Here is a 24,955-nt window from a genome sequence, read left to right as displayed (position 1 = left end):
AACATAACTGAGTTTCTAATCCAAATATTATAGGTTTGTTTTAAAACAGTTTTAGAAGCTCAGTCGTAACAGTTGCTATTTTCTTTTCCTGACATGCTCATAACACACATTGTGGCCATATATGTTGCGTGGTGATTCTTATATTCATGTGCAAAGATGACCTTAAAATATAAATATTTCAACATGCATATTTCTTTGCATTAACTAGAAATTGGGATTAAATTGGAATAATTTCAAAGTTTGACAACAACTGGCTGTACAGTTTAATTACAAACATAACGAGTCAGTAGCAAGGCTATTAACAGTTAAGTAACATGCAAGAAACATCTTTAATACCTAGGAACTGATGTCATCAACAAGTGGAGAAATGAAAGACCAGTTTAACAGCGTAAGTAGGACATGGGGAATTATCACAGAAACAGGAAATAGACAATGCTGAATGCAACATCATGATATGTCTGTGAGCCATCAACAGCTGACTTAACATGAGCGTTTCATCGGCTGTACAACCCAACCCATCGGCTGTACAACCCAAATGTCTTCGGTTACCAACAGAGAACTGTATCAAACCTTGGTTCTAACCAGAAAAGGTTCCGGTTGGAACAAAGGCAACTATCTCCAGGGTTTGTTCGGCCTATTTGTTTCAATATGGCGCCACTCTTCCCAATCTTCTCTCATCATGGTTTGGGTTAATTATATCACGTCGATACCCACCAATGTCAGGAGCCACAAACAATCAACCATGTTTGACCTTGAAAAATCAAAAGGGCCATCTTGTGGATGTTGGTTAAGAACACTGCTCTGGTTAATACCACAGCTAGCAACACTCCAGTCGTAACTAGTGGACAGGACAGTAGGGTCAATGAAACACAGAGATGCCCAAGACGGACACGTGTTGTGCAATAGATAGGAAGTCAGAGGAGGAGGTAAGATCATGGCAATTGTCACCAACAGGATGCCACCTAAAGCAGTTTTCTCTTGAAGTCAAATCCTAATTAAACTACTAGGCTATTCAAAGGCTAGTTGTCAGCTGTGTTGTCTCAGGATTTCAAACTTCCATAGAACCTTACAATTTGACTTTTTCAGTGAGCCATTAGTACCTGTATTCTACCTCGTCCAATGGATTCCAATACTCTACTACTACAACACTGTGACATGCATGTCCTGATATCTTGACATTTGGACTGCTAATACAATGTTCTTCAGAAACATTTCCCAACAATATTTCGTTCACTGAATAAAGTTCTTAGGGGAATAATTTAGATACATTCTGTCTTGACAAAGTAGAGTTAATTAATGCCTTTATTTACTGTAAAGGCAATGTTTCGGTATTGTTCTTATACCGTTGTCATTGCAAACATCGCCTTTACAGTTAATAAAGAAGTTATCCATATGTTATCTCTACTTTGTCATCCGTCAACTTCAAAGTTATACCTATCAAACAGTTCATATTCTGTCTTGATGGAATTTCCCAAACAATCATTTCATAGAATTCTGTTCACCGATAATTTCATAAAATAATTATCAAATTATTTGGAACTAAGAAATATCTGGACTGAAATAATACCATTTGCTGAAACACACAAGCAGGAAAATATACCTTTTATGAATATGATATAGTTAATGTTTCTACATAACAATATTATGTCAAATCATATCTCATTGTTGCAGGTTTACCTGTCAACTTGTCAAACTGCTGAAATGTCATTTACCCACCACGCCCACTGATTCTCTGTTGAGGTAAACCACTTGTTGTTGAATACGTTGATGAGTCATCTCAAGTTGCGGAAACAATTGAGAACAGAGAGTAGTCCAGTGTTGAGCAGTGTCTGCGAGGTGCAGCTTGAAGAAACAATCACAGCAGGGGTAGAGAAGAGGGCGGGGCACCCTTGAGGAGAAGGCGGGGCCACTAGGCGGAGAGTCCAGTGGAGGATGGGCGTGTCCAGAGTCAATCAGCTGCACGTTTTCCCCATTGGAAAATTGAAGACCTGTTCATATCAATGTGGCTCATGCTTGTCACTGATACATTGGCTGACAAACATGAACTTAAATGGCAGGATCTGTCACCATAGCTGCCAATTTTCCCAGTTTAGTATTTTCCAACAATCTTCTTTAACTGACAACAAAGCCAGACGATATGAATCGACTACAATACAATACAGCCATGTGATTCCGAAACTCAGTTCATAATTTTAAAGTTTGTTTCTATCTCGACTTAAGCAACTTTCAATAATACCGTGGAGTGTCTCAATTGAACAAATGCAACCCTATAAATATGATGATATACCAGTCGATAAACATGAAGCATTTATAGCTGACGGTGTAAGGCTAAATAATGACCCTCTCTTTATCAGTGTCTATGAAAATTGAAACCTTGTGATATTTTTATGTAGATTGGCATATTCTTAACAGGAATTAAGGACAAAAGTTGCAAATTCGTAACAAAAACATTAAAAAAATGGGACAGTTGGCAGCTATTTGTCACGAATCAAACCTGAAAGTCCACGACGAGCCATGACAAACTTGAAACAGCAAAGGGCTGAAACTGTGGGTATTTCACAGCAAGCCTATTTCCACAGCTTGTTCACAACGCCGGTGTCACACATACATAGGCTACACACCCTTTTACATCACGTCCCAACCCATACTGACGAGGCATGTCAAAGAACGACACGGCTCAACCTGACAACAACGACAGCTTGTTCCTTCACAAGTCCTCCGGAGGCCATTGCTACCTAAGCAGTTGAACACAGCGTGACATGGGCATTGTGGTTCAGACAGAGGTTGTCCTCCCGAGGGTGTCACCAAGATGAACAGCCATGCCCAGTCACGGATCCAGCAGTGGGTGGGCGTGTCTGTCCCTGACGGTGGCTCACCCATCCTCTTCTTCTGGGTAGGGGATATCTGGCTCAGCATCGACTGGTGGGGTTCCGTCTCTGGATGTGCTGCTTTGCTCGGGGGGTGGGGAGCTGCAATAGAGGTCGGAGATCAGTGGTTAATAAACGAACTTGATACTGACCAGTTGAACCTAGAAGGGTCTTGAACTAAAATTTGTATTACAAAATAATCACAATAACTGTTAAACAATAAATAAAAAAATAGTATGACAAAGAGATAAGTGAATTTTATTTATGAATTATGTTTTTCAAAACACAATAACTGAGGTCTCTTCCAACATTTTCTAATAAATTCATATCAGGAGACTGAGTGAATGTTGTTTTACGCCACACTGCCTTGTACCACGACGCAATCTTAGCACTAGGACTATCACAACTCCCATACTCTAACACAGACTTACGACCACCATGGTGTTATGACTGCAATCTTAGCACTAAGACTATCACAACTCCCATACTCTAACACGGACTTACGACCACCATGGTGTTATGACTGCAATCTTAGCACTAAGACTATCCCAACTCCCATACTCTAACACAGACTTACGACCACCATGGTGTTATGACTGCCTTGTGGAAGAGGTCCAAGGCTGGAGCAGATACCCCAGACTTAGTGACATTACTAAGGTCGCTGTATGACGATTGTAAGAAACTGATTCCTATTGTCACTGCCTCTTATGGGAGGTGAAATGGGGTTTAATGTCACATCAAAGATTATTGCACTTATGTAACAATGTGCATGCACGTGTGTGTGTGTGTGTGTGTGTGTGTGTGTGTGTGTGTGTGTGTGTGTGTGTGTGTGTGTGTGTGTGTGTGTGTGTGTGTGTGTGTGTGTGGCTGCTTGTACTAGTCTGGACTAATGCTGGTTTCATAGTTTTCAGCCCACTGAGATACCATGCTACAGTTTAACAATATTACCCCACTCAGACACAGAATACTGACTCCAAGCTGACCTGTCCTTGTCCCTTAATGCCAAGCGCAAGGCAGGGTAACAACAAGTACTTTTAATCTTTTAATGTATTTTGGTATGACACGACCGGGGATCGAACCCACGACCTTCCGCTCTCCGGGCAGACGCTCTACCATGAGACCAGGGAGGCAGTCTCTGCCTCTTATGACAGAGATGGAAAGAGGCAACTTACACAAAGATGGGGAACAAAGCATATGGGCAAAGTTGATGTGACTAAGCAAAAGAATCCACTATAAGCAATATGACATTTAGCTGACGTATGTAGAGTAGATTGTATAAGCGAAGGTGCTGCAGACAACTAACGTCACACTTGTGAAAAAATACATGACACAGAGAACAGGAAACACAGCATCGTGGGTTTAGCATACAGGCCCACATTCCACCAAGCGATCATAGTGCTACAACTGTCGTAAGCTGATGTTAAAGCATGGGAGTTACAATCATCTTAGTGCTAAGATTGGTTTGTGTAACCTATCCCAGGGCTACATTCAACATAGTCATCTCAGCACTACGACCGCACAGCAAACTGCGGCGCCTTTAACGACTGGGGCCTCAACACTAAGTAAGTATAGTGAGTGAGTGAACTGAGGCCCAAAGCTGACTTGAGCAGTTTTTTAGTCACATCATCATCATCATCATGATGGTGCATCAGCTTAACGTTGGAAGAAGGCCGAAAGTGACACAGGTCATGAACGGAAGCCCTTTAGTGAATGTAGGAATCAAGGATATGGTACTGACAACCCAAGGATCATAATCTGATTATCACGGGTAAATCTGGGATTACAACACACAAGCCAAATCATCGAGCTTGTCCTCCCATCCACTAAATCCACTCTGACGACCAGCATCGGTTGCTGGGGCCCTATTCTAACCCGGAATCTTTACAAGTTACTGGGGTACTGTTAGTAGAAGGAGAAGGAGATCACACAATTGGGATCCGATGACATGCATCAACCAAGTCAGCGAGTCTGACCACCCGATCCCGTTATTCGACTCTTACAACAAGCATAGATTGCTAAAGACCTATTCTCTACCCAGATCTTCACGAGGATGTAATATTAGTAGAAGGCTACAGAGATCTACACTAGGAGAAAGGCATGAAACAAGCCAGGCTACATGTTGTATATGCAGGATGTACCTTCATCTCATTAGCATTGACACAATGGTTGGATCTCTGAAAGCACCAATCACAGCATGCCAGAATCACAAGACAACAAGCAGAAATCACATTCTAGAGTCAGTCACAGCATACAATTTAGTTCTAAACAAAATCAGATGCTGAGATGCCACCCAGAAATTGAAGAAATTCGGAGTACCTGGGACAGCTGGGGTGTGAAATAAACTGTTACGCTTTGATGATTTCAACATCTTTTGTATTGCATTTATCACCCAAACCCAAGTTAAAACTGGTGATTATGTGTGATTATAACATGGTTGTATATGTGACAATGCAGTGAGGTCAATAACCAGGCTAAATTACTGGTTGTTTTGTCTTACAAAATTTGTAATACATGTCACTTGGAGTATTGGCAGAATTTGGTCAAAAACATCCTAAAGAATCCATCGAAATCATAATGGATGGCATCTCTGGTAACGTGTCAAGGCTCACAAGTGCAGGTGAGACTGTTAATGTACAAGACTGTATCACTAACACAGGACACTCATTCAGTGGATCACAGCATCTCTGGTAACGTGTCAAGGCTCACAAGTGCAGGTGAGACTGTTAATGTACAACACTGTATCACTAACACAGGACACTCATTCAGTGGATCACAGCATCTCTGGTAACGTGTCAAGGCTCACAAGTGCAGGTGAGACTGTTAATGTACAAGACTGTTAATGTACAAGACTGTACCACTAACACAGGACACTCATTCAGTGGATCACAGCACATCTGGTAACGTGTCTAGGCTCACAAGTGCAGGTGAGACTGTTAATGTACAACACTGTATCACTAACACAGGACACTCATTCAGTGGATCACAGCATCTCTGGTAACGTGTCAAGGCTCACAAGTGCAGGTGAGACTGTTAAGAATCTAGAAGGTGCACTCCCTTAACTGAACAGACCACTACAAAGAACAAACAATCATTACAATTATTGTTCAAGGGTTCAAATGCTAATTGATGGATTTTCTAAAAAGGCCAAAACATACTATTCTACATTTCCTGAGACAAGTTCTTAAGGACTTCAATGTTGAATGTTTGGAATAGACCCGGAAGACAGGCCAATCATGTGTGAATTCTACGAGGCCTTGATGTCACTTTCTCCAAACACTGATTACAAAACGTATGTCTGAAGGCATTTATTTGTATTTTCATACCCTTCGTCCCAACCAACAGCTTGAGCAAGTAGGATTAAGAACTGGAGCCAAAAGGTTTAAGAGTTACCTGATTCCTCCATCTAATTATGGCTTTAATTCAAACTTTCTTTTAATTTTATTTTGACCACTGACCCATGGTTTGAAGGAATAAAATCTGAAAGAAATGTCCGACTTGGTTATATTTCACACATCAAACAGAGAAAACTTACAACATACTGGTCCTAGCAAACATTCTGGGGTACATTATGCTGAAATGCTCAGGAAAGGTTTTAGCTGTGCAACAGACTACCATGTCTAAGACAATATTTATGACACAGTATGCACCGAAAATAAAGGCAGGAAATTACAGAGCACAATACAGTTCACAAAACCACATCAAACTGTGACGACGGTGAAATGCACACCCATCAATAGCAGGCATCAATGAATGACAGCTTGGCACACCAGTTACCTACCCTAATTGCATGCACAAGCTGCCATATATCTCTGTTAGCATGAAGTGAAGAAAACAGATACATTGTAGAACATGGTTAAATTCAAACAGGACTTTAGGTTCAGATTTCAATTGGTTATAAACCTTTTGACACCAGATTTCACATTTAAAGATGTCCCTACACAAGATCATATTACAATGTACAACAGTGCAAATCAATGTACCACATTACGGCAAGCAGTTGTGTCCTGTAGAACTTCAATCAGTTCAACTTATTTATGTTTGGCTCTGATCAAGTCGACATTCAGTTGCCATGAGAACCAATTGTGTTTATTTTGTTAGCCTGGGGTACTTCCTACTAAAGTAAGGTTCCAACTACCGTATTCACCATAGTAAGCCCCTGACCAACTTCTACACCTATCTGTTAGTAAGCTTTACAAGCACCCCAAGAAGACCAAAAGTGACAGTGCCTATTTTCTGGTGTATATGACATGATACCCAACAGACAACAGCAGCTCAGAAGGGCTTTATAATTACAATGGGATTATTATTGACAAAGATTTAGTTTCATCAACATTTGAACTACTGCTCGATCTCAGTAACCTTTTGTGTTGTCTTACTAAGCACCCACCACCTTTGTCCATTTTCTAAGCACCACGGAGCTCATTACGGCGAATACATTAGGTTCCAAGGGTATGTTATGTCAGTAAAGGGTGCACTCCATTCCCATGCCCGGCATGGGCTGACGTAAACAACCTACCTATCTGCTGCATCAGCCGACAACTGTCGACCCTCCTTCTCCGTCTTCCTCTGATAGTGAGACCTGGAACAAGGCACAGCAGCATGGTAGTAGTAGTAGTAATAATAATAATAATAATAATAAGATCCTGGCATGCCAAGGGACACAACTTTTCACAGGACCTTAGACCACTGGGCTACCATAACAATCTGGGCTTCAAACCATGACCAGCAGATCCTGGCATGCCAAGGGACACAACTTTTCACAGGACCTTAGACCACTGGGCTACCATAACAATCTGGGCTTCAAACCATGACCAGCAGATCCTGGCATGCCAAGGGACACAACTTTTCACAGGACCTTAGACCACTGGGCCACCATACTGGAGGTGAAGACACACCTGTATCTCTGCTGGATGATCACGGACTGGTTGCGGCCCTTCTTCAGTCTCTCCGGTCCTTGTCGCTGCAGGCCAGCCGCAGGGTCTCGGTTCTTCTTGAGACGTTTCTGTGCGTAGTAACTCCGGAACTGATTCTGGATCAACACTGCTGCCTGGGTCATCTTCTTGAAGTATGCATACTGAAATATACAGAGTGAGTGAGTGAGTGAGTTGGGTTTAACGCTGCTTTGTGCAGTATTTTAGTTGTATCACTGAAAGTATGCCTAACATGGCAGAAAAAATCAAACCACGTAGGCGGTCTCCGGGCAGATGCTCTATCCTATAGACCACGTAGGCAGTCTCCGGGCAGATGCTCTATCCACTAGACCACTCAGGCAGTCTCCGGGCAGATGCTCTATCCTATAGACCACATAGGCGGTCTCCGGGCAGATGCTCTATCCTATAGACCACGAAGGCAGTCTCTGGGCAGATGCTCGATCCACTAGACCATGTCATCAGTCCTTACCAACATGAAAGAGTGTCAGATAATTTTCTAACAATATACTCTGATACAGGAGTGATAACTAGAACTGACAAATTCACCGAAGGTTCATGGCAGAGCAATACTTTGTGCCAGCAGTCCGCCAGTACCTGTTTGTATCGCCGATAGTAGCTCTGGATCAAGATGGCGGCTTCTATCTCCTTCTGTCGCTGCTGCTGCAGTTGTTGTTTATCCCGATACAGCCGATACGCATTCTGGATCACTTTGGCAGCCTCGTACAGCTTTCTCTGTTCCTGATCTGAATAGAGAGAAGGATACTTATGAAGTGGTAGAAGAAGATTATTGTTAAATAATTCCAGCCTTATCAGTGCGATCTCTTGACAACCAAGTCTGAATGACTAAGTCAGTGGTTGATAATAGGATCATTATATATTCAGGGTACATCGTAACCACCCAATCATAATATGGAACTACTCTATCCTGGAATCTCTACAGAAAGACAAACAGTTTCAGTTTCATGTTGTTTAACACTGCACTCAGCAATATTCCAGCCATAAGACTGCAGTCTGTAAATAATCATGTCTGGACCAGACAATCCAGTGATTGACATGAACATCGATCCACGCAATTGGGATCGATGACATGCATCAACCAAGTCAGCAAGCCTGACCACCCGATCACGTTAGTTGCCTCTTACAACAAGCATAGTCGCCTTTTACAGCAAGCATGGGTTGCTGAAGACCTCTTCTACCCCGGATCTTCATGGGTCAGAAAGACAAACATGGGAGGCTGTGGACCTTCTCTGTCCTGGAATCTCCACAGGGGTTGGCAACAGTGTATAGGGAAGAGGGGACCCTACCTGAGAGTGTGAGTTGGGAAAAGTCCTTCTCCATGTACGTGGCTGGCGCGTTGAAGTACTCGGTGAAGTCAGCAGTGGTGGGGGGCGGGGAGTCCAGAGTGAAACTGTAGGAACTGTAGGGGCTGTAGGGGCTGGGCAGACAGGTAGAGTCCGGGCTCAGGGACGAGGCAGGGGTGCCCAGGTCTGTGTACCTGCAATACAAAAGTCGGGAATACAGTGATGGGAGTTTTAGGTTGCTTTGTCATCATTCAAGTCATATCCAGTCCATGTATCATGATGTATCTGGCCTACAAAAATGTTTCTACCTGTACTCATCAAAGGCCAGACTATCTGTCATGGGTGTTGAGATTCCAGAATCATCCCCGAAGGATGAGGTGGGAGGTGAGCCTTGAGACGGGGCCGAGCTGTAGGACTCACTCCGAGCTCGACTGCTCACTCCACACTCTTCCTCCTTGGCAGGAGACAGCTTGATACGCTCCGGCATGGCTGCGATGATCTGGTTGGCGAGGGTTACCATTTGGTTCTTGCCTTCATGATCCCCACCTGAAACAATTTGGTACAAATTTGTATAACGCCACACTCAGCAATACTCCAGTTTTATGATGTCAGTCTGTAAAGATCTGGACCCAGCAAACAATTTGGTACAGAATTTGTATAACGCCACACTCAGCAATACTCCAGTTTTATGATGTCAGTCTGTAAAGATCTGGACCCAGCAAACAATTTGGTACAGAATTTGTATAACGCCACACTCAGCAATACTCCAGGTATATGATGACGGCCTGTAAAGATCTGGACCCAGGAAACCAGTCAGTGGATGAGGATTAATAGCGTTGTCAGGTACATTAGTCATGTCTTGATTATTCAGTGTACTGTATACTGCTCTACAGAAGTTAAAGGACACCCGATGTTTACCTGTCAAGGATGGCGGGTATGGCAACACCTATTGAGTACTACGGGCATTCTTTAACCTGTTTTGAGTAGTATATCTCAACTCTACATGGATAAATAGCCTTGACCCATTCACTACCAAAGCATCGTTCTGACACTAATCGGACTGTGACACCCGATGTTTACCTGTCAAGGATGGCGGGTATGGCAACACCTATTGAGTATTACGGGCATTCTTTAACCTGTTTTGAGTAGTATATCTCAACTCTACATGGATAAATAGCCTTGACCCATTCACTACCAAAGCCGATCACAGCATCGTTCTGACACTAATCTGACTGTGACCTGCTGAAAATAGCTGTCGAATCAAGTTAATAAATCATGCGACATTCTGTGCTATGTTAGCGGTGAGAGAAAGGGTGACGGCACTTCTTAACTGAAGTTACAGTCATGGTTGGGTCCAGAGTACTTTACGATATCAAAGAACATTATGTGTTTTTAGATTTGTGTGTTTTTAGCCAGAAGTTTTTACATTTGGAACCAAAGGCTTTAGCCTATACTCAACAACACCTACAAATATGAAAACACATGATGTTTATCTTCTAATTTTTCACATCTCAAACAAGTTCAGCTAATACTGCTTGAGTTTAACACTGCTTTGAACAGCATTTCAGTCATATCAGGGAGTGTCAGCTTGATGTGGGAGGGAGCCCCAGGTGACAAAGGTCATAGATGTTTACCACGTCGGTGAAACCCAGGAGCATTGTTAAGGTGCTGACAAACCCAGAAACATAATAGGGCAAACCGGGATTCAAACCCACAACGGAGTTAAGCTTAAACAATACAGTCTTCCTTTAATGCGTAACATTTTTAGATTCAAGAGCAACTCATTAAAGCATGGTGTTTATGTGTGTGTTATGGTGTCTAACCTTCACCAGATGCTACAGCAGCGGCGGCGGCAGCAGCAGCAGCAGCAACAGCTGCCTTGTGTTCCGCCTCCTCGTCAGATGAGATCTTTTCTACATCAATGAAAGGGCTGTCACTCCGCACCGATGATACCTCATCTACAGAGGTACAGAGCTTGCATTATAGACATTACTCATACAGACACTCAACACTGATTACACGACTAAAGAGCAGATCAAATTGCAAATTCAAACATGGCAAATGAAACATTCATCCACAAGAAATGTTAAGAATCAATGAGGTTGGTTGGTTGGTTTGTTGTTTAATGCTGCACTCAGCAATATTCCAGTGTTATGATGACAGTCTGTAAATAATCGAGTCTGGACCAGACAATCCAGTGATTGACAACATGAGGAATCACTGAAGGACATGCAGAGAAACAGGCTGATGGGTCTCTTCCATGTACAACATGTTTCATCAGCACTTGCTGAAATAATAGTAGATATATTTATACTATAACCATGACATGTATCATTGAAAATCACCAATACAAACTTCCAAGACCTTTTTGAGGCCTTGTTTAAGGTATTGTTGAAATGACACACAAATTCGATCATTATCAAGCTTTTAAATCCTGTTACACCCATAAGATCCGGGTTAGAAATGGTCTTCAGCAACCAATGTTTGTCGACAGAAGCGACCGACAGAATCAGACTTGCTGACTTGGTTGTGGCACGTCCTCATATCCCAACTGCATTGATTGAAGTTCATTACGTCAATCACTGGTGTGTCTGGTCCAATGATTACTTACAGACCACCGCCATACGGCTGGTATATTGCTGAGTGAGGCATTAAACAACAAACAGAAAAACAAAAACTGGCAAAATCATGATCCCTGGTTAATTTTCAAGCTGATCAATATCTGCAACATTGCAACACTGTCATACTCCTATTCAACTGACCTGTGTCCATCTGCATGAGGAGACCATCCGTCTCCTTCCCAGACTCCGTCGCTATGGTGTTGAGCAAAGACTCGGTCTGCATGAGAATATCTGGCGATGCCAGATCACGTTGAGCAACTGGTAGCAAGGCAGAGTCCGTCACTGCACTGATTGGATGATCACCAACCAATGACAGATGTGGCTCAGAATTGGCCTCCCGAATTGGCTTCTGAAAAGCGTCATGTTGGGGCGAGGTCTGGTCGTTTGTTGCCCCACTCGGCAATATATCCACCGAATAGCGTTTGCTAAGTTGGCGATGACAGGTGCCAATGACTTGTTCACTGAGTCGCCGGACGAGCTTGGAATCCCCTGGGTAGGGAGGGGGAGGAGGTATGTCGATGTGAAGGTTTTCCTGTTTCTCATCACAAATGTTTTTGTGAGAACTGGGGAATATATGGCAAGGAGTTGGTGACAGTTCACACGCAGTGATAGAGTCCGAGGTTGTGAAAGAAGAAGTTGCGCCAGCAAATGATGCTGTGGATGTGCATGGGGGGAAAGGGGGCGGGGCTTGCAGACGAGCTTGCTCCAACTGCTCGATTTGATTGGCAAGGTTGTGATGTCCCTTGCTTCGGGCAACGGTGAGCGGGAGACGTCCATCCTTGTTACAGATGCTGAGTGGCCCCGTGTTGATATGATACAGCGTCAGTGAAGCGTCAATATTTCCTCTTGCACATGCCCACATCTGAAACAGACCAGTGTGAAGGTAAGCAAGAAATTAAAGTGGTTTAGGTCCCGTTCCACAAAGCGATCTTAGCACTCAGGTGATCGTACCTCCCATACAGGCTTACGACAGTTGCAGAGCTAAGATTGTTGGTGGCAAAGCCATCATCTTAAAGTTTAAAGACTGTAGGATTCCTACACTGATTACAGAAGACAACTGAAACATTCCACCCTCCCGTCATTCACTTCAACAAACTACCAGTGAGTACATCTATATGGTCAGCCATGTATCAATACCATGATTACAACTTGCAAAGTACCATCAAACTTTAGCAGACAAGCTGAGGCCCAAAGCATTCAACACTGACATCAGGAACAAACTAAGCTATGTGAGGTTGTCTTGCCAAACAACTCCCACATCTGGTAGCCTTTCACAATCGTAAGTAATCGTAGGTGCAATTGTATCTTTAGAACTGTGAGTGAGTATGGTTGTATGCCGCTTTTAGCAATATTTCAGCAATATCACGGCGGGGGACACCAGAAATGGGCTTCAAACATTGTACCCATGTGGGGAATCGAATCAGGGCCTTCGGGATGACGAGCAAACACTCTAACCACGACCTATAACCAAATCAACATGAACTGGGAAAGTTTGTATTCTCATTCGGGAATGTTTACAGTTGCTGCCAACTTGGTGCCAAATATCGACCTGTGAGCAGGTCTAGATCAATGATCAAGATAATGCTGCAGTAATCAGCTTCTTTGTTCATTGTGAGCAGGTCTAGATCAATTCCTGTCTATGATCAAGATAATGCTGCAGTAATCAGCTTCTTTGTTCATTGTGAGCAGGTCTAGATCAATTCCTGCTTATGATCAAGATAATGCTGCAGTAATCAGCTTCTTTGTTCATAGTGAGCAGGTCTAGATCAATTCCTGCCTATGATCAACATAATGCTGCAGTAATCAGCTTCTCACCAATGGAGTACAGGCATGGTTGTCCACACTGTGAGCATCAACTTCATATTCTAAAACTAAATTAGAGATGTCAGATCTGTCAAAGAAAGAGAAAACAGTATTATCACTCTGCAATCAATCAATCAATCAATCAATCAATCAATCAATCCTTGTGGGGCCCTGGGTAAGAATAGGTCCCCAGCACATCATCATCATCAGCGGCAGCAGCAGCAGCAGCAGCAACAGCAGCAGAGGCTCCTAAGAGGCTCCCCGACTTTCTTTGGGTGTTCAGGCTCAGTGACCTGGTTGATTGCATGTCATTGTTCACCAAAGACGTTTGGTGTTGCTCATAATATCAACCACCAGTTTGTCTGGCCCAGACTTCATCAGTCGCAGGCAACAACGACATAGCTGGACATTGTTCACAGCAGCATCAAACATCACAGAACCAAGGACACATAAAACAGTAATGTTCTCACTATATCATGGCAGCCTGGGAATATTCGTGTCTTGGCCCAGCTTACCAGAGGCCAGTAGCACAACCAACAACCCACAGCATTGGGTTATGATAGAACACAATCAGTCAGCTCACACGCTGTAACTACCAGACCCTCATTTAAGTCGTCTCTTACAACAAGGAAGGGTACGAGGCACCCATTATTTGCGGAATTATGTTCTGGGGACTTTCAAAGAACCAATTCTAAATACATGTTTGTTATTTTCATTCAACTATTCAATCTCCCTGTTGGAAATTAAGCATGGAAGAAAAGGGGTCCCAGTCATAACTACTGCCAAGTTAAAGCTTTAAGGAGAGCCAGGATTCAAACACTATGGAAACAAACCTCAAGGACACCATGGCTCCCATTAATTTCCAACACTGATTCCTGTACTGGTGCTACCCACCTCCACCTAACAAGTGAGCTGATGAGTTTGGCGTAGCCAAGGGCCGCCGCAAGATGAAGTAAAGTCAGTCCGCCATGGCCAGCCTTGGGGTAAGTCTCCAGTTTCTGCCAGGGTCGACCAGCCAGGTGCTCCACATACTGCACAAGACGACACTCGGTGTTCTCATGGTCAACATTCAGGGCATGCTGGAATAGTGCACAACAAACAAAGTCACAACACTCGTCTCACTCCGGGACAGATTCTCGTTTCAAACTTGTATCTACATTTATTCTGATACTGTTAAATAGCTGTGTGAAGAAAGGATTGAACTTGTTCCCATCTTAAAGGGAGCCAAGGCTCGAGACAATGGTCAGTCCCAGCAAACTCGATTAAGTTCAGGGTAAACTGTTGTAGGGCTGGGATGATACACAACTGTGTGATCAAATACATACCACGATACTTTGCTCACGATCCGATATATACCACAATACCTTGCTCACGATCCGATATATACCACGATACTTTGCTCACGATCCGATACATACCACGATACTTTGCTCTCGATCCGATACATACCACGATACTTTGCTCACGATCCGATACATACCATGATACTTTGCTCAAGATCCGATACATACCACGATACTTTGCTCACGATCCAATACATACCATGATACTTTGCTCACGATCCGATACATACCACGATACTTTGCTCAAGATCCAATACATACCATGATACTTTGCTCACGATCTGATACATACCACGATACTTTGCTCACGATCCGATACATACCACGATAATTTGCTCACGATCTGATACATACCACGATACTTTGCTCATGATCTGATACATATCACGATACTTTGCTCACGATCCGATATATACCACAATACCTTGCTCACGATCCAATAAATACCACAATACTTTGCTCTTGATCCGATACATACCATGATACTTTGCTCACGATCCGATACATATCACGATACTTTGCTCACGATCCGATATATACCACAATACCTTGCTCACGATCCAATAAATATCACAATACTTTGCTCTTGATCCGATACATACCACGATACTTTGCTCTTGATCCGATAAATACCACGATACTTTGCTCACGATCTGATATATACCACAATACCTTGCTCACGATCCGATACATATCACGATACTTTGCTCACGATCCGATATATACCACAATACCTTGCTCACGATCTGATACATACCACGATACTTTGCTCTCGATCCAATACATACCATGATACTTTGCTCACGATCTGATACATACCACAATACCTTGCTCACGATCTGATACATACCACGATACTTTGCTCTCGATCCGATACATACCACGATACTTTGCTCACGATCCGATAAATACCACGATACTTTGCTCACGATCTGATATATACCACAATACCTTGCTCACGATCCGATACATATCACGATACTTTGCTCACGATCAGATATATACCACAATACCTTGCTCACGATCTGATACATACCACGATACTTTGCTCTCGATCCAATACATACCATGATACTTTGCTCATGATCTGATACATACCACAATACCTTGCTCACGATCTGATACATACCACGATACTTTGCTCTCGATCCAATACATACCATGATACTTTGCTCACGATCTGATACATACCACGATACTTTGCTCACGATCCGATACATACCACGATAATTTGCTCACGATCTGATACATACCACGATACTTTGCTCATGATCTGATACATATCACGATACTTTGCTCACGATCCGATATATACCACAATACCTTGCTCACGATCCAATAAATACCACAATACTTTGCTCTTGATCCGATACATACCATGATACTTTGCTCACGATCCGATACATATCACGATACTTTGCTCACGATCCGATATATACCACAATACCTTGCTCACGATCCAATAAATATCACAATACTTTGCTCTTGATCCGATACATACCACGATACTTTGCTCTTGATCCGATAAATACCACGATACTTTGCTCACGATCTGATATATACCACAATACCTTGCTCACGATCCGATACATATCACGATACTTTGCTCACGATCCGATATATACCACAATACCTTGCTCACGATCTGATACATACCACGATACTTTGCTCTCGATCCAATACATACCATGATACTTTGCTCACGATCTGATACATACCACAATACCTTGCTCACGATCTGATACATACCACGATACTTTGCTCTCGATCCGATACATACCACGATACTTTGCTCACGATCCGATATATACCACAATACCTTGCTCACGATCCGATACATACCACGATACTTTGCTCATGATCCGATACATACCACGATACTTTGCTCACAATCCAATACATACCATGATACTTTGCTCACGATCCGATACATACCACGATACTTTGCTCACGATCCAATACATACCATGATACTTTGCTCACGATCTGATACATACCATGATACTTTGCTCACGATCCAATACATACCACGATACTTGCATGCACTCTCATCTATCATGCTTAAGCCATCTCTTTCAAAGAGTGGAAGGCCAAATACCTGGCACACTGATGATTTACAGTTGGCAGTGTCATAGACAGGGTTTGTCAAGGAAAGCTCACCTGCTTGTCAAGAAAAGCTCACCTGTTTCTCAAGGAAAGCTCAACTGTTTGTCAAGGAAAGCTCACCTGTTTGTCAAGGAAAGCTCACCTGTTTCTCAAGGAAAGCTCACCTGTTTCTCAAGAAAAGCTCAACTGCTTGTCAAGGAAAGCTCACCTGTTTCTCAAGAAAAGCTCACCTGCTTGTCAAGGAAAGCTCACCTGCTTGTCAAGGAAAGCTCACCTGCTTGTCAAGGAAAGTTGTGTTCTTGTCAGCTGGCATGAGCCTCTTCTCCAGTTGTTCCAACCTCTCCACCAGCAGCAGTTTCATCTCCGTCGCTGAAACAAGAACATAGCAAACATTTACACACTTCTACACATGTACCGAGATTGTGAGGCAATATGCGATGTTGCAGCAGTATCATAATGGCACACAAACAGCGAGTGGGTTGGGTTTAATGCCACTTTCTAGTTACTGGTATTCAGTTACTTCAAAGATGCCAGGGGGCGCTGGGGTAGCCTAGTGGTTAAAGTGTTGCTCGTCACACTAAGACCCAGGTTTGATTCCCCACATGAAGCCCATTTCTGGTGTCCCCCGACGGAATATTGCTGGAAGCAGTGTCAAACCCGACTCACTCACTCACTCACTCAAAGGCCAAAGTGAGGTAGGTCACAGACACAAGGCATTAGTGGAACACCGTGAGCACAGGCAGAATAATTTGGCTGAATCTAGGACTGGAACCTTGAATCAGCTGAGGGGACACAACTCTGCAAACTGAGTGAGTTAGTTGGAGTTTACTCCACAACTGGCACTATTCCAGCAATATAAGGGCGATATCAGCAATGGGTTGGACACATTGTACCAAGCTGGGGAACAGACCTTGGGCTTCTGATTACTGAGCAAACGCTTTAAAGCAGCCCTTTATTGCCACATTGCAAACTGAACTGTGACACCTTCGACAAATGAACCACCCGTGTTCCAAAATCAGTGTTCAAAACAAAAGGGGGGCCTCTGGTACTTGAATCTTTTGACTTCTAATATGAGGAAAATCAAAAGTCCCCTTGACTGTCAAGCTTAATTTCCAACACTGCAAAATATACCGAGGTACAACTACTCACAATCCATTGAGAACCATTCGTTGTGAGCTGACTGCGTGCTGTGCTTCTCCCGAGCCTTGTACTCGAACACCTCACTGTTGGAGATGACAAACCCATCATTGGCCACCTGCAGCGTTACCAGGCCGGCGTCATGTGCTGCAAGACATCAGCATCATATGACATCAACGTTCCATGCAATTAGGGTATATTAACACGCAAACAACCAATTCACTGAGTCTGTCCACCTGCAGCGTCACCAGGCCGGCGTCATGTGCTGCAAGACATTAGCATCATATGGCATCAACGTTCCACGCAATCAGGGTATATTAACATGCAAACAACCAATTCAATGAGTCTGTCCACCTGCAGCGTCACCAGGCTGGCGTCATGTGCTGCAAGACATCATCATCATATGACATCAACGTTCCATGCAATCAGGGTATATTAACACGCAAACAACCAATTCAATGAGTCTGTCCACCTGCAGCGTCACCAGGCCGGCGTCATGTGCTGCAAGACATCATCATCATATGACATCAAGGTTCCATGCAATCAGGGTATATTAACATTCAATCAACCAATTCACTGAGTCTGTCCACCTGCCGGCGTCACCAGGCCGGCGTCATGTGCTGCAAGACATGTGCTGTGTGTGTGTGTGTGTGTGTGTGTGTGTGTGTGTGTGTGTGTGTGTGTGTGTTGTTTAACACCACACTCAGCAATATTCCAGCTGTACGACTGCTGCCTGTAAACAATCAAGTCTGGGCCCACAATCCCCCTTTAGAAGTGTGAGATACTGACCTGGAGTGAAGCACCGGAGAACCCCTGCCTGTACAAGTGTAGCAGGCACCGTCTTACTGTTGAACACAACAGAGTAGGACGTGGACGTGGAGAACCATGGGCCTGTCACCAGGATCTTTGTGCCACCCTTCCAACATACAACAACACTCAATAACATCTCATCAGTCACTGCCAACACTATCACAGGCATGTCAACCCTAATCATGCTGATTATTGATTATTGATGATAAATAATTTAACAACATTTTGGAGGTACAGTAAAATATGTTTATAACGAACACGGTTATAATCAACTAAAATCAGTGGCCCCTTTGAGTTTGTTATAACCGTCGTTTACTGCACACCTCACAGCTACCTCAATGTACTTGCTCTCAAATCATAAACTAGAACACATCCCGATAAGATTACTCAGAAGTGGATTTATCATATCTGTCAGCGAGTGAGTTTGGTTTTTACACCGCTTGGAACAGTATTTCAATATTATCACAGAGAGGCAGCTTGGTTTGGGTGGAAATGTGAAACTCTATGCCCCTCACATCTGTGTAGCACCAGTCAGGGGAGAAGTCTGTGATGACGCCCTGAGAGAAGCTGCTGTCTGTGTCAGTCTGTGAGTGAGTGTTGTCTGCTGTCTGCGTGTCTGACGTAGCAGACGTCGATGTTGAAGATTGATGCGACTCTGCCCGTTGCTGCTGTGATTGTTGAGCTTGTTGGTTGCTGAGGCAGTTAGCACAATTGATGAGCGGGACAGAAGTCGGCATTCCGCCACTTGACGTCCCGAGACTTGCATTTGTGTCGGGCAAATCAGGACAGTCATAAAGTTCGGGCAAGTCGAGAAGATAATCAAGATTGAGATCAGTACTGGGAAATGAGGAAAAGCTGCCATCAAGAGTATCACAATTATCAGTCCCCGAATTATCTTTCACTAGTGTTCCCACAGTGTGCGAGCAGTCCCCGCGAATGAGCGAGTCTAATGTATTGTGGAGATTTCGCTGAGTATCTGAGATTGTAGCTGACATTTGATCGAGAAAAAGATCCTTCGAATCCTGCTGGGTGCCTGCCAGCTCCAACAAAGCATCACTTGCAATATTCATCGGAACGGGAGACTTTCTGTTCGAGTCATGCGCATGGAGATTGTGAATATGTTGTGACAATTTATCATCCTGCTTGACACCAGCAAGCACTTGGGGAATGGTTTGGAGTATCTGAGGCTGAGGGAAACGGCCCTGCGTGTCCAGGGTTGCCGCGGTGATGGTGTGAATGGGCGTGGTGAGAGAGTTGTTGATGATGGAGATGGGTGATGTGTTATGTCCGCTGACAAAGATCAGACCGTTACTGCCGTGGAGACTTGCTAGGTTTAGAATGAGAGGAGCAGGAGCTGCAGCTGTGTGGTTCAAGTCTTGAGTGGAGTTGGACGAGGGGGCCGTAGTGGGCGTGATCACCACCTGGCTGGTGTGAAGCTCGGGAGTGGGCGGGGCTACCGACTGGGTGGCGCTGCGTTGGGTGTGGCGCTGCAACATGGACACTAGGCGATTGTGTGCCAGGCTGGCTGTGTTAGGAGGTGATGAGTCCTTGGTGCATTTGGAATGAGGAAAGTTTTTGTCACAGGAAGGAGTGCATTTGTGGGGTTTGGCTTTGCCTGATTTGTCCTGCCGAAGGTTAATCAACTGTTGAACAAAGTCTTCAATTGTTTCTTCAACCTGCAAGAAAAGGAACAATATTGTAACCGTGCAACAAAACCTTTTCTAGGAATATCAACCCTTAGTGATACCCCGAGTCAGTTAACACAACGTCAACACAACAATAGTGATTAGACGTCAGTTTGTTACTGGCAAACTGAATATCTGACTAGTTCTTGTTTCATCCCCTTAATGCCGACTGCCAGGCAGGGTAACAACAAGTACCATCTCAAGTACACTCAGATACAGCATACTGACTCTGAGCCCACCAGTCCTTGTTTCATTTTTGTAATACCGAGTGCTAGGCAAGGAAACAACAAGTACCATCTCAAGTACACTCAGATACAGCATACTGACTCTGAGCCCACCAGTCCTTGTTTCATTTCTGTAATACCGAGTGCTAGGCAAGGAAACAACAAGTACCATCAAGTACACTCATATACAGCATACTGACTCTAAGCCCACCAGTCCTTGTTTCATTTCTGTAATACCGAGTGCTAGGCAAGGAAACAACAAGTACCATCTCAAGTACACTCAGATACAGCATACTGACTCTGAGCCCACCAGTCCTTGTTTCATTCCTTTGATGCCGAGTGCCAGGCAGGGTAACAACAAGTACCATTTCAAGTACACTCAGATACAGCATACTGACTCTGAGCCCACCAGTCCTTGTTTCATTCCTTTGATACTGAGTGCCAGGCAGGGTAACACTCTGGTAACACTCTGGTAACACTTTTGGTAAAACGTGGCCAGAACCTTCTCCTCTCTTTGCAGGTGCTCCATCCACTACACCACAGAGGAAGTGCACAGTGAGTGGTAAAGTCGTAGACTGGAGCTTAGGGAGAATCACTCAGTTGGGTTTAACACCTCGTTCAACAGTATTTCAGTTATATTACGGCTTGTCACCTTAATGTGGGAGGAAAACCCAAAGTGATGCAGGTCTTAGTGAATATGGTACTACGCCGCGTTTAGCAATATTCCAGCACTATCACGACGATGGGCTTCACACATTGTACACATGTCGGGAATCGAACCTGGGTCTTCGGTGTGACGAGCGAATGCTTTAACCACTAGACTCCCCGGCCACCCCGATGCAGGTCTTAGATGTTCACCACTTTAGTGAAAGCTATAAACGTTTGGACAAACCTAGAAACATAATCAGAGTGAATCCAGGATTCAAACCAACGATCATAGGTTCCTGGCAACCCTAAGGGACGCAACTCTGCACGGTATATTTAGTGCCTTGGACTACTGGACCACCCATGCCTGTGATGTTAATCAGTATTTCTGGGAATCAGTCAAGTCCTGACAGTAATTACTCTCGTCATCAAGATGAATGATCTCACCATGTGTTCTTGCTCAGGACCAAGATCCACTCTCCTGCCACACGCCACTACAAGAGACACAGTTACAGCTTCATTTCAAGGAGTATGACTGTTGTTACTACAATATCAACATCTATACAAGGAATACAACAATGTCTTAAGCTTTTAATTCTTTCTGTCAGTTTCTGACATCAACAATTGAACTCATGTAAGCTTTCAACATCAGACAATGTCTGACATTGTGTCACCAGTGGGTTGCATATTAACTGCCCAAATTATCTCCCTTAGTATCTCCCAGTTTCACAAAGATGGGAATGGTTCCTGGGATACAGGTATTTTGTCTTCTAATTCTTTTAGTATTATGAGGTAGCATTCATAGAATATGTATCAGAATTTGTAACTATGTTTATTGGCATATACGCTAGGCGTCGTGCCTCAGTTTGGATCTTACCCTATATAAAACAAGTTGTTTTTCAGTGTCTTGCAATGAACACACAAATAAACAATACACTCTTTCACTGCTTCAAAACATAGTCCAGGGTAATTAACTAATCTTTGCTTCTACTAGTCTGTACAAATGATCAGCTTTACAATTGCCATAGTGAGTGAGTGAGTGAGTGAGTTTGGTTTTACGCCGCTTTTAGCAATATTCCAGCAATATCACGGTGGGGGACACCAGAAATGGGCTTCACACATTGTACCCATCAGGATTCGAACCCGGGTCTTTGGTGTGACGAGCGAACGCTTTAACCAATAGGCTACCCGACCGCCCCACAATTGCCATGGTAACCACGGCAGTCAACGATAGGAAATGAGTCCTTCCTGAAGTTTATCAGTCTTGGACTAAGAGATAACATTTCAATTAGAATTGATCTTCAGCAACCCAGATTAACAGGTGCTCCGACTCGCTGACTTGCTTGATTCATGTCACCATATCCCAAATGCTTAGATTGATGCTCATGATGTCAAACACTGGATTGTCTGGTCCAGATTCGATTATTTTCAGTTTGACATCGTACAGCTGGAACATTGATGAGTGTGGCGTTAAACAAGAAAGCTAATTCCGAAGCCCTCTGTCAACTCACACATCGGCCTGAGCTGATCAACAAGTTCCTCCTTGGTCCATTCTTTCTTCTCCATGTCGTAAGATAAAACAGGAATGCTCAGTTTGGTGTTGTCAGGGTAGGGGACATTCAGGTAGTGGACAAGAACGATGTCAGGATTCTGAAACAGGTCAGGCCATACAGGTACACAGGTACAATATATCGCAAATTGTCCATTTCAATATTATTTAAACTAATACAGGTGTGTGGGTTGCGAAACATAATGTAATGTGAGTGTCTTTCCAATAGTCAACTTTCCCTTATGTCTTTGAGCTACAATCGAGCATGCCCTTTCTTCCAAGATTTCAAAGAGCGTCATACGACTCTTGGTCAGAAGTTGTTTGATCAAGGTTACAACATTCAAGGCCTCCGTAAAGCTTTCAAAATGTTTTAAAAATGTGACACATCAGTGACAAAAATGGTGTCTGATGCAATTACCTATTTTGACTTACACCATATCTTCCTGTGTTTTTTCAGGTAAACACTTGACTTGTCTTTGTATGTATTGGTGACGGGTGCCACCTGTGAAACAAAATACACTCACCTTTTTGCGAAACATGGTATCATCACTATTTGATAGTGATTCATATACACATGCTCGTGACATTGTCGGAATCGTACAATCGACTCTGCTTTTGGTGAATTTCAGGTGAACATGGAAAGGGACCTGTCACTATTATTTACTGAACAGTAAGAAACTACACATTACACCCACCTGGAGCAACCAATAACAGCGTCTATGGAAAGTAGGGAGGATCGCCGAGTGCACGTATGAGCCATAGATACACTGAAAACAAACACAATCAGGACTCAATCAATTGAATATCAACAAATTATTCAGGTGTCCACCAACATTTAATTGTTCGCTTGTTGATTAATGCATGACGGCAGTCTGTAAATAATCGAGTCTGGACCAGATAATCCAGTGATTGACATCATGAGCATCGATCTACGCAATGGAAATACAAAGACATGCATCAACCAAGCCAGCGAACCTGACCACCTGTTGCCGTTAGTTGCCTCTTCAGACAAGCATAGTTGCCTGTTATGACAAGCATGGGTTGCTGAAGACCTATTCTACCCCAGATCTTCATGGGTCCCAATTACCTGTCAAAAGGGTTGGTGGGTATCAGATACATAGGGTCAGGAACCCATATTGTTCATGAACGGGAGGTCACATGTTTTTTAGAGGGGAGATCAATGGCCAAATGATCCTGTCTGGGTCAGACAATCCGGTGATGATGTTGCGAGTACCGAACCATGCCAGCTGGGCACAATGACACGTCTGAGCCTGACCCCCTGATCAATTCTGGTCAACGCTTACAACCAGCAGAGTGGTGGGATCAATTCAATCCTGGCATCCCAGTAATGTTAAAACAATGGGGAAATTAGGAAATTTGTACAAGCACACAGGAATTTGTACTAGCCCAGAGGCATTTGTAGTAGCCCCGGGTTAGTGGGAAAGTGGGCTAGTATTATTTCCAACCCTGATGTATCGGACACCTGTCATACAGATAGACTATTGCAGAGTGGGGCGTGAAGCCAGAGTGACAGCACAACGCCCCAGTTGTTCCCCTCACCTCCACCCCCTGCACTTTGAGCTTCATGTGATCCTCCCTGATGGTCTTGCCATCTCGCCGCTTCTTCCAGCAGTAGCCGTCCTTGCGGTACCTCACCTTGTTCCGACTGTACAGCAGCATGGAGCCACTCGGAGGCCTGAAACCATGAACCAATGCTGAACAACCATCCACATTCCATTTGCCCTTCCCACACTTCACTTGACTCATGCTAGCAGTCCAGCGTTAGTGTAACACTAATCAAAATTGGCCCTTCTAATGCTAATCAATAGCCCTTCCAAAATTTCACCTGTCTCAAGTTGGCATACCATTTTTAACACTAATACCTGGCTCTTCAAACATTTAACGTGTCTGAAGTTGGCACACAATCTCTAAC

General features: G+C 43.7%; 1 protein-coding gene across 2 annotated transcripts in view; it reads right to left on the bottom strand.

The window, feature by feature from the left end:
* Nucleotides 1-249: 249 nt before the first annotated feature.
* The window catches only part of LOC124124549 (calmodulin-binding transcription activator 2-like), a 39,287-nt gene continuing 14,581 nt past the window's right edge, over nt 250-24,955 (bottom strand). Inside the window, exons 6-24 of one of the 2 annotated variants that reach the window (XM_048402753.1) lie at nt 24,583-24,718; nt 23,718-23,789; nt 22,985-23,123; nt 21,921-21,967; nt 19,435-20,595; nt 18,899-19,025; nt 18,122-18,256; nt 17,247-17,341; nt 14,418-14,602; nt 13,536-13,611; nt 11,862-12,582; nt 10,923-11,057; nt 9,408-9,645; nt 9,103-9,293; nt 8,393-8,541; nt 7,763-7,941; nt 7,384-7,446; nt 6,646-6,676; nt 250-2,969 (exon numbers count right to left, since the gene is read on the bottom strand). In XM_048402753.1, coding sequence (XP_048258710.1) covers nt 2,910-2,969; nt 6,646-6,676; nt 7,384-7,446; nt 7,763-7,941; nt 8,393-8,541; nt 9,103-9,293; nt 9,408-9,645; nt 10,923-11,057; nt 11,862-12,582; nt 13,536-13,611; nt 14,418-14,602; nt 17,247-17,341; nt 18,122-18,256; nt 18,899-19,025; nt 19,435-20,595; nt 21,921-21,967; nt 22,985-23,123; nt 23,718-23,789; nt 24,583-24,718 — 3,940 coding nt within the window. In that variant the 3' untranslated portion in view covers nt 250-2,909. The remainder of the gene's footprint in view (nt 2,970-6,645; nt 6,677-7,383; nt 7,447-7,762; nt 7,942-8,392; nt 8,542-9,102; nt 9,294-9,407; nt 9,646-10,922; nt 11,058-11,861; nt 12,583-13,535; nt 13,612-14,417; nt 14,603-17,246; nt 17,342-18,121; nt 18,257-18,898; nt 19,026-19,434; nt 20,596-21,920; nt 21,968-22,984; nt 23,124-23,717; nt 23,790-24,582; nt 24,719-24,955) is intronic. The other variant, XM_048402752.1, reaches the window with a different exon arrangement.

This window comes from Haliotis rufescens, unplaced genomic scaffold (genome assembly GCF_023055435.1).
Source record: "Haliotis rufescens isolate VD_foot unplaced genomic scaffold, xgHalRufe1.0.p SCAF_29, whole genome shotgun sequence".
NCBI classification, from domain to species: domain Eukaryota; kingdom Metazoa; phylum Mollusca; class Gastropoda; order Lepetellida; family Haliotidae; genus Haliotis; species Haliotis rufescens.
This window is presented reverse-complemented; position numbering and strand designations above follow the sequence as displayed.